The 10,417-nt window shown below is 41.8% G+C and overlaps 1 protein-coding gene across 1 annotated transcript; it reads right to left on the reverse strand.

Annotated features, from left to right (window-relative positions):
* Nucleotides 1-3,721, reverse strand: bloc1s5 (biogenesis of lysosomal organelles complex-1, subunit 5, muted). The gene is made up of 5 exons (XM_037079712.1): nt 3,393-3,721; nt 2,902-2,984; nt 2,089-2,218; nt 1,671-1,729; nt 1-1,426 (listed from the first exon to the last, which is right to left on the reverse strand). The coding sequence occupies exons 1-5, from the start codon at nt 3,409-3,411 to the stop codon at nt 1,253-1,255; spliced, it is 465 nt and encodes a 154-aa protein (XP_036935607.1). The 5' UTR covers nt 3,412-3,721; the 3' UTR covers nt 1-1,252.
* Between the last annotated feature and the right edge of the window lie 6,696 nt (nt 3,722-10,417).

Consider the following 10,417-nt stretch of genomic DNA (forward strand, 5'->3'; position numbering starts at 1 on the left):
TGTTGTCACAGATTTATTCCTATTTTTCTTGCAGAAACTCTTTTTCTTTTCGGATGAGGGGGAAGTCTCAACTTGCTCCTTCACGTGGGATGTTTGACAGTTGAGGTGTGGGCAGTTTAAAGCAGTGTGTGGTGGGGATCTTAAATATTTGTTCTATTACATTTTCTGAGATGAGCTCTGTTCTTAGCCATGCCAGGAATGCGCCCAGTGTGCCCACCCATCCATTAACCTGTCCGACAACACACCATTGTGTGGAGCAAAAACAAAACACTGCATTTAAAGTGTTGCGAGTTTAAAGATCAACCTCAGAGACAACTTTTTTTTTTTACATTACTGTGCTTAAGAATTCAGTGTTCACTCTGGCACATGCCTCTGTGTGCAATTAATCCAATAAACAGAAAAGGCTGAACAGAAACGAACACTTGGATTGTTTGCTTATCACTGTGTTCCTTTTAAACAGCATGACAGGCACTAAAAACTAACAGGACTGAGAAGGAAATTCAAACCAGACGACCAAAATCTGATGTACGTTTCTTCTGTGTAAACAGCAATGAAAATATTGGATATGCGACTCATTAAAATCAGATTTGAAGTGGCAAAAAGCAAAAACAAACAGCTGCTGCTGATCATTCAAAATGGTGTCAGCAAAAGCCTTTTGTAATAAAAGTTACTTCACAGACAGCTGGTTTACTTGAAATTAATGTCAGAGGTCAGATGTTCCAAACACAGCAGAGCTGGTGAGGGATGACTTGATCCGGAGACGGTTCTGTTTGAGCTCGTTTCTACAACACTTGACCTGCGCTTTAAACACACCTGCTCTGAGGGGCCTTTCTGACATGTAATGATCCTGCTCTGAGTGCTTAGAATATCTCCCCTCGGTGCCAAACACCTGAGGCTGGGGCAGATTTATCATCGGCACCCTTCAGGCAGGCATCCATTAAAAATCTTGAAATGTTGAGAACTTCACGGCCAGGGAACAATCAAATGATTGCTTGTTTAAAAAAAAAAAAAAAAAGTTCCTGGCATTTTTGGGAGCTGCGAAAATTCCATTGTACTAAAGACATAAACTTGTGAGTCTGATGGGTTGTGAAAATGTAACATTGTTAATCACACTCAAAAAGTCAAAAACAGCCCAAAGCCCATAGCTTTGTTTTGCACGTGCAGGGCAGATGTTCCTGTCTGTAATAAAACAGTGTTCCTATAATAAGAGATGTCGTGTTGGTTCATCAGCACCCTCACAAACAGCGGCTGATTAGAGGGGTTGAAACTTAGACAAGTCCTTCTTCATTTCGCAGTATTTAGTGCTGACTTGTCCTACGGCCTTGGCGTGCTCTTCATCCACCTCCTCCTTTAATCGCTGCTGCTCCTTCAGGAACTCTGCCCACTCATCTTTCAGCCGCTCCATGTTGGCCTGCAGCTGGGTGCTCTTGAAGAACGCAGGGAGACGAAAACAAAAAAAACAAACAAAAAAAAAGGTGACAAAAAGTTATTTTTCTTAAAATTTTCTCTAAGCTTTTACAGTGTATATTTCTATTCTTGAATGGGAACAACTATGACGTGACTCATTAAAGTATTTCTGATCCAGAATCTTCAATCCAATCTAATTTTTAAGGATGTCACATAAGTTTTGATCACCTGTGATCAAAATCTGCAGCCTGGAGTTGTTTTACCTGCTGAGCCTCTAGCTCCCTCTGCTGGACTCTCACTGCCATGTGATTTGCAGCCTCCACTGTAGAACGGGAGAAAAGCAGAGAAATGTTTTATGTTTTATATTGGAATTTACATCTTCATCAGAACATATAGAGTATTGTCGAATGTCTTAAACTGTAAATTTATGTATATTTTACTTAATGCCTCTGCATTTTTAGATATGAAGCTAGGTTCACAAAATACATAGCTGTCAACTGACAATCAGCACACTGTTTTATAACATTCTTAACACATATTACATTTGGAAGCCAGCCAATACTAAATACAACACTGCATTGAACATGTCAACAAATACAAAAGTTTGATTAGATGTCAGGCCAAGCGGGATTTTAGATTTAATACAAAGTCTCAGGTGTGAATCTGAGAAAGGAGACTTACACCGTTTAGTGATGTCGGACAGCAGCTGGTTCATGGATTCTAAATTTGTGGGCAGCGTTTGCTCGTTTGTTTCCAGCACCATTTTATTGAGGTTCTCCAGCAGTCTGCTCTCCCTGTGCCCACGTTTCTCCTAAACAGCAGCAAAGGAAAACATAGCCTTGTCACACACAAACAACAAAGTACAAAAATAAAAAACTTAACTGTCGTGTCGCCCAGCACTGGGTCTTAACACGTCGCGTTCAGTTGAAATAATTTCCTGGCATTGTCTTTTTCAACAATGAGAGACAATACTGTGTTTTTAAACCACTGAATCTGTCAATTGTGGCACAGTAGTGTTCGCACCTTTAACGTCTGCCCTGCTAACCCACCCATTTTTTTTTCCTTTATGGCAGGAATTTTGATGTGGACATTTGTGCACTCACATGACTGAATGTGCCTCGCTGATTATTTTCTAATGCAGAAACATCATGGCCCTTAAATTGTTTTGCATTTACCTGACTGAGCCCAAAGTCAAAACGCCGAGTCACAGGGTCACATCATCGTCACAACTGTGTGTATATCTTGGGTTTTAAAGTTGACTACAGTGTTATAATTAACAGATATTGATCATGCTCATGACAAAGAAAATGTGATGACAAAAATGATGAAAGACAAACCTGGAATCTATGTGTGACGTTTGGATCAGCAACAGCACAGTGTGTGAACATATAAAAAAAGTGTGTGTGTGTGTGTGTGTGTGTGTGTGTGTGTGTGTGTGTGTGTGTGTATGTATATCTGTTGATAAGAACAGTGCCACATCATGACTTCAACTACCTCAAACTCTCTGACAAAGTAGCGGATCTCAGCATTGATGACTGGTCTGTGGTCCAACAGTCTGGACTGGATATCACCCACATCTGCAGGAACAACACAGTTCAAATTACATTCAGAAGGATACAGAACACACAGGAGAGAACTTCTTTTAAATTATTGTGATAAGTTGTGTTTGATAGGTGGTTTCTATAAAAAAGGGTATAATCTTATCATTATCCATATAATTCCAAGTTTCACCAACCCTTTTAACCGTGTCGTGAATGTAAGGCGATACATATATATCAGCATCTTAATTGATGGATTTAGTATTTATTTTTCAGAAAGCAAACAGACCTTCACCTATATTACATCGAATGATATTTCTAACAGCCTCTCATTGACCTGTATCTCATTAGAACAGCTGCAATCTGACATCAGAGCATTAAAAGGAAACATCAAGGCAAACAAGACGACAACGAAAACGATTTCTCCTTTTGTTGGTTTTCACTCACCTTGAGCAATTTTGTCCATGTTTAGAAACCCAGCTGGCACGTTGATTTTAGTAGTTAAACCAAAGTTGTGTCTCCTGTTAAGCAGCTAGCTCAATAAGTTGCTAACTGCTAATCACTTGCTAAATGTTTCAAATGCTAAGCTAACTGGGTACTTATTGTGAAAACGACCTGCTATAAACTATGAGTTATTAACGTGGCCTATGCTTTAATGATATAGCGATACATATCAGCTACAAAATGAAAAGAATGTTAATGCTAATTGCAGTCAGGTGAGGGAACTCAGCTGACTGCGATGTAAATATTTACTACTACTTCCGGGTACGAGGGCGAGGACTGAACCAAGCGGCGGATAGAGAGGGGTGTCACATCTTTGGTTTGAGGTTTATTTTTATTTTTTATTTTTTACCAGTCCACGTGAAATACTGTTCTTTAGTCTCGCTTTGAGGTAGATAATAATTTTTTGAGGTAGCTTTAAACGTCGGCAAGGTTATTTGAGAGAGATATGATGACGGACAGCAGTATGTAGACTAAAGGAAGTTGGTGCAGACTGAGGCTTTGCTTGCTGAGGACAGCAGATGTCAGTCTTGCTCTGCGGTGGAACAAAGTTACATCAAAATCCTGCTTTTTAAACTCATTTCCACACATCAACCCATGTTAAAATACATTCAGTTGACCTTTGATGGAGGAATATGAATTACTTTTTTTTTTTTTCCTTCAAATATACTGTACTATATTTTGCACTTTCCCTTAACTGGTTAATTTAAATCCTTGCAAGTGACTTTTAAAAGGGGTTTATACATTTTAACAATTGACTGTAAACACTACTGGCATTATCCAAAGCTGGCAACTCATTTACTTAAGCTTTTATACAACCCTGTGTTCTAAGAAAATTTTGGGAGTTGCCAGCTTGTAAAATATTGCTGTAGGTGTATATTCTACCTCAGCAAGACGCAAGAACTTCTTACCTGCAGATTATCTTAACCAAATTCCATTATTTTAACATATCTTTGTAAAACCATCTATTATTATAGATCTGATGAATAAGAAGCAAGTGTAAAAATAACACATATTTATTGATGAATTACCATCAGTTCCAACTGCATTATTACCAAACTGAAAAGGAAAAAAAACAAAACAAAAACAAACAAAAAACCACCAGCCAGGGGAATATTTCACAACCTGGCAACCCAAAAGTGGCTATTATTGATGTCTTATAAATTAATAATTTGTCTCTTTTTAAAGGTTGCCCCTTTCAAATGTGGTATGCTATAATCCCACAATAATCTTCAAAAATCAGTCAGTCTTAATGTTATTGTCCCTATTGTATGTTCAGCGCACATGGGGACAATCTTTGTCTTGGTGCTTGAAAGCTTTGTTTTGAATTTTGTCCTACTGCCAAGGATTATTTTGGTTACTGTCAGACCAGTTAGGAATTATCGTATGATGTTTTGCCTCAGGAGATAAATACACCAAGAAGCATGATAATAACTCACTAAATAAACTAGCAAACACACTTTAATGTTCGTATGAGTGGTTTGAAGGCTTTGTTGACCTCTCAGCATCTACATTAGCACAGTTAAATTAATATTAAGTATACTTGTATGCACAACATTTGCATCTGTAAAGACGCCATTATCTTAAGATTAGCCACAATAAGGTGTTTAGATAGAGAACATTTATAGCGTGTATGAAGGATTGTCTTCATCACAGTCACCACAAGATGGCACCAAATCCCTCACATTATTTTTTTGAAAATCCAGGGTTGGCAAAGCCCCCATGACCGAATTATCTTGGATTAGTAAATGCTTTTATTACACTTCATGAAATGCAAATATATTGGCATAAATGTATTAGTAAACAGGGCACTTGTGGCAAGAGCAAAGTACATGCAGATATTCAAGTCAGAGTGAGAAGGGGCATTGTTCGGGGCAAGTGTTGCATATTAGTTGTCAAAAGTTTGTTTGTGAGCCCTAAATTCATTAGGACTGTCATGCTCAGTTAAGAGAAAATCATTAAGGCACCACTTAAGTCCCTCCACTGTCCACATTGTTTAGTTAAAGACTTATTACATGCACCATTAGTTTTGATTTGGGCCTATTAAAGAGATTAAGTGATTGATCAACAGCCGAGGGAGGAAAAACAAGCCCATCGCTGCAGCTGCAGACGCACCAGAGGATCTCTGACAACAGAACATGTCAGACCGAGCAAAGGCCTCCGTGACAGGAATGTGCATCCTGTTGTTTTGTTTATTTATGACTCTGCAGGGTGAAATTAAAAACATTAAGATCAACTCTGAGTGTGGGAGAGGGGCTAGTTGAATGCAGCATTCATTACCATATTTAAAGCACAGAAAGCAGAGAAACATTAATATCTAACTGGTGGTTCAGAATACTAAAGAATCAAAGAAGAGACATGTTTACAAAAAAATCATAATTTAAAAAATGAGTCATTTTGACCAATTAGAAATAGGAATTCATTAGAATTCTCCAATAAATAAACTGATGTTCCCTTATGTGTTTATTATTATTATTATTATTATTATTATTATTATTATTATTATTATTATTATTATTATTATTATTATTATTATCATCATCATCATCATAAAGAAAAATCTGGCATGTGATCTTGACCTCTACAAAATGTGAGCTCAAATCACCTCTTACTTTGAAATTGAACAGACACTCAAATGAAGCTCAAATAGGATAAAGAGAAAAAGGAAGCTCAGACCTCTGCTACTCTAAAAACTTATCCAAAGTTTAGATTTCCACGGCACTAAAGAATTCGGAGGGCCAGGCCAACATCAGCATAACGAGGAAATATCTGTCCCCCTGCATCAGCATCTGCGAGCGTCCTGATGTTGGGCTGCAGTTTGCATGCGAGAGCTCGTTGCATGAGAGCGGATCATGTGTTTCTCCTCCGTGTTTCTGTCCCACAGGTCTATTAAGTGAATTCTGCTTTTTCGTTTGACACCCCTGCGGAGAGCACAAAGTCTTTCTGGGACACTCGCCAAAATTGTCACGGAATAAAGAGAAAGACATTGTTCAAAGTCATAAGAATGAAACTTCATTAGGTGATACATTTCGTCAGTAGCAGGATAAGATCACTTTGATACTGTTCAGCCTTTCGTAATAGGTTTATTGATAACATTTATAATATTTCTGTCTGATAAATTGTCAAGTAATATTGTATTACAAAAGTGCCTTTTAAATTAAGATTATTGAGACTATTTAATTGTTGAAAATGAGGCTGAAACATTGCTCACATTTTCCCTCTTGAACTAAATAACTCATACATTACATTAAATACACATTAAAATATGTATTTCCTGTTACAGAGTCTTCTTTAATTACCCATGAGCTCAAGGCACAAGGGTCCATTAAAGGTGCACAATGTAGTTATGAGACAATTTAATCAGAAGAAATAGAAATGGCTGTTTTTTTTTAGTTTTTTTTTCTTAATAAAATAAACAAACTCTTCCTTTTCATGACTGTATAAACTGCCACCTTTCCAGCTTCAAACAGTGTTCTTGAGACCTTATTATCCTCTGAGGACAGCTTGTTTATTCAGTAATAAAATAATCCAAACACAATTCTGTGTTTGTATTTCTTCTTCAAAAACTACATAGTCCCTCTTTAAAGCCTGCTGTAGAATCATTCTTACATTTTCACCGGGAGTTAGAGTTGAGCGTATGGACACGATAAACACTTTAACCACGCATCCATTTTCCCTGTCATATAAGATACAATCTCTCCCCTTATCTCTTGTATTAGACTTCCACATATGATCTTGCACGCAGGACTGAAAGCAGCAGTGGTTCGACCCCCAGTGTGCGTAACACACTCGCCGGCATCCAGATGATCTCCTGCAGCACTTCCACAAACGGTGCTTCAGCAGTCCAGTGGGAGGTCTGTGAGTGTGGTTTACCAAACATGCCCACTGGCCCTTGCGAGCTCGCCCCGGTGACGCTCTTACCTCCGCGTCTCTCTCTCTCTCCTCCCCGGCCCCTGTAACGACGGTGCTCGCATTACCCACTGGGTATAATTATTCTGCGTTTTGCTGCTCTCTCCCTCTCTCATGTTTTTCCCTGCCTCTCTCTCTCTCAGCCTGGCTGGGTCTTGACACCGAGGTCCAGGCGCAGGGCCGCGGGGCCACTGCTTTGTGCTCACAACGCGCTGAATGCCACTCACTGCACCGTGGCTCCGAACAGGTGGGGGGGTTGGTGATGTGAGAGAGATGGCGGGGAAGGGGAAGGAGGGGGGTGTTACTCACTGCATGCCAAGGCCTCTGGGCTGGAGGGGAGGAGGGGGGGTGGAGGGGTGGTTGGAGAGGACCTGCTGCCCAGCAACCCACCTACCCGTTCCTGCCCTTCTCTCTCTCTCTCTCTCTCCATATCCAGCCTCTTATCTCATTTTCTGTCTCTCTCTCTCTCTCTCTCTCTCTCCTTCAGTCCCTGGGCTGCAGGCAGGTCGTTCGTCCCGGCGCCACCACTTTCTTGTCCCTCTGCCCGCTGGAGGCGAGATGCTTCAGAGCTGTCCACCATGGAGGAGAGGTGGGGGGGGGTGAGCTAGGAGGTGGGAAGCAGAAAATAGAATCAAAGGTAGGCAGTAAAAGAATGGAGTTCAACAGGATGGTTATAACCCAAATAAACACACTCAAGGCCCTTATGCAGTGGCACTTTAGAAGTCGCTGTGTAGCGTGACACCATCCCGCTGTCACTCTGTCCCAAGGCCTGATGGGAAGACACAGTGGCGGTACATGGCTCACAGCCTGAAAATCAACATATGTACTCATCATCCTGCGCTTTTCAGGGAAGGGAAAGACTTTTTTTTTCTCTTTCGCAGCAAAACAGAGCGAAACCTTGTCAGGCTCATCTTGCGTTGACGGTGAACTGCCCCTTTTTCCTTGGAGCCTGAGATCAGCACTGGACTGGAAGTGTGTGTGTGCTCGTAAGGGGGAGACCAGTGTGTCGGCCACGATTAGCGTTCGCGGCAGGCCCCTGCCGCCATTTCGGGGCTCATCCTGGAGATTAAAGGGAACCGCACTGTCATTTTTCCCATAGGGGGCTGTCCCCCTGTCCTCTCCCGTCCTAGCATGGGGAGGGATCGCCTCTTTCTCCAAGAGGCAGCGTCGAAGTCGACTGAGGGCAACAGGCTGGGGAAGGCTCCAGACCTGTTGAGGCAGAGCGTCCTGCAAAGTGGCCGCAATCAAAGTGACAGATGTTGGAGCGGAGGGAGCGCCGGACGAGGATATCTCTGCGTTTTGCGGCGGGCAAATTCATCGCCTCTCCTGGCTACAGCATCTCAAACACACATGTGAACTTAAACAACACATACACATGTATGCACACACACTGCGACTGGAGCGGAGGGGGAGCAGAGACTGCGAGGTGGAGGGGAAGCGTCGGCTGAGCTCCACTTGATGGTTTTTGAAGTTTTTCCTCAGTTTGTGTGTGTGTGTGAGTGTGTGTGTGTGTGTGTGTGTGTGTGTGTGTGTGAGTGTGCGCGTTCGCTGATATTTGACATGGGACAGAGCAGAGCAGAAAGGCAAGGAGTAGGAAAAAAGGGGGTCTGCCCTGGGGTCACGCACACAAACTCAAACATACACACACACGCACACACACACAAACACACACACACACACACACACACTTTTCGGGCTGCTGTGGCATGTTTGGAGCAGTGCCTCGTCAGATTAGGGCCATGCTGGCTGTGTTTGATGGCCAACCTGGACAGACAAGGCCTGCCAGGCACAAACTGCTCAGGCACATGATGTCAGGGCGGACACACACACACACACACACACACACACACGCACGCATACACAAAAATTATCCCGCGCCAGACCAAAGAGACAGATGACACCCAGCATGAAGCTAAAGCCAAATCTGTAAGCATCCGCTGCGATCCAGCTGGCTAGCCCTAGGGTACCTGTCTCTGCGAAGTGGAATCAGCGTCACCCCCGTGAGCTGTCAAATTAGCTCACAGGGCTGGAAATGCTGAAGAGATTTGGCCCCTCGTTGTGGAAGAGCAAAAAAAAAAGAGGAGGGGGGAGCAGTTGAAGGGAAGGTGGTATTAAGAAAATGTTATTAATTCATCCTCCTGTTGGGAGAAATGGTTCAGCTCCCAACTACATAAAAATCAAGTAAGGTGGAGTTATTAGTGTCAACCTGTGTGTAATGAAGACTCACAAAGGACACATGTACACACACACACACACACACACACACACACACACACACACTGTTCCAGCACCAACAAACACACACATGCACGCACATACATGCTAATTTCTAGTAGATGCACATGCTCAGACACAGAAAAAAACAGTTTCACACATACACGTATGCACCCCGCGTGCACAGTCACACACCACACACACACACACACACACACACACACACACACACACACACACACACACACACACGCACACACACACACGCCATCAGCCAGGGGCGAGTTTTCAATTACTGCCAGTGCTAAGCAGTCACCTGGGAGAGATGTACCATGTTTGAGTGGAAAGGCATTTCCACCAAGGTTTTTTTTTTTTCTTTTTCTTTTTACCTCTTCTTGTCCCAGTTGTGAGACAGCTGTGAATGCCAGGCACATGATCAGAAGTGACATTAAACAAAACATCAAATGTTTCCTCGCTCGAACATTTACATCACAGGAAATGATCAAGGAAAGCCTGTCTGAAAAGTGAATTTGAAACAACTGTTGAATGAGCAAAAAAAAACAGAGTTCAAGATGGAAGGCCCTGAGGACAAAGTTGTCCATTTAGTCAAAATTAAATCATGTAGTTAGTGTGAAAAACTGAAAGTGTGGAAACATGAAGGGAGACATCACGCCCTAAATCAACTTAAATACGTAAAAGACACAAGAACAAATTTTCCAAGTTATGTGTTGTTGCCGTGGTCGCGTCATCACTAAGATATGTGAAATGCGTTTTTTTTATATTTTAAAAAGGAGGAAAATAGCAAAACCTGTTATACAAACACACCACCCTCACCATCATTCACATAT

The sequence above is a fragment of the Acanthopagrus latus genome, chromosome 19, assembly GCF_904848185.1.
Source record: "Acanthopagrus latus isolate v.2019 chromosome 19, fAcaLat1.1, whole genome shotgun sequence".
NCBI classification, from domain to species: domain Eukaryota; kingdom Metazoa; phylum Chordata; class Actinopteri; order Spariformes; family Sparidae; genus Acanthopagrus; species Acanthopagrus latus.

Excerpts from the sequence above, each read along its gene's own strand:
- bloc1s5 (XM_037079712.1), bottom strand. Across the intron at positions 2,219-2,901 it reads ACTTTGTCAGAGAGTTTGAG|GAGAAACGTGGGCACAGGGA; the intron begins GTAGTTGAAGTC and ends GCTGCTGTTTAG. Across the intron at positions 1,427-1,670 it reads GGGAGCTAGAGGCTCAGCAG|AGCACCCAGCTGCAGGCCAA; the intron begins GTAAAACAACTC and ends GCGTTCTTCAAG.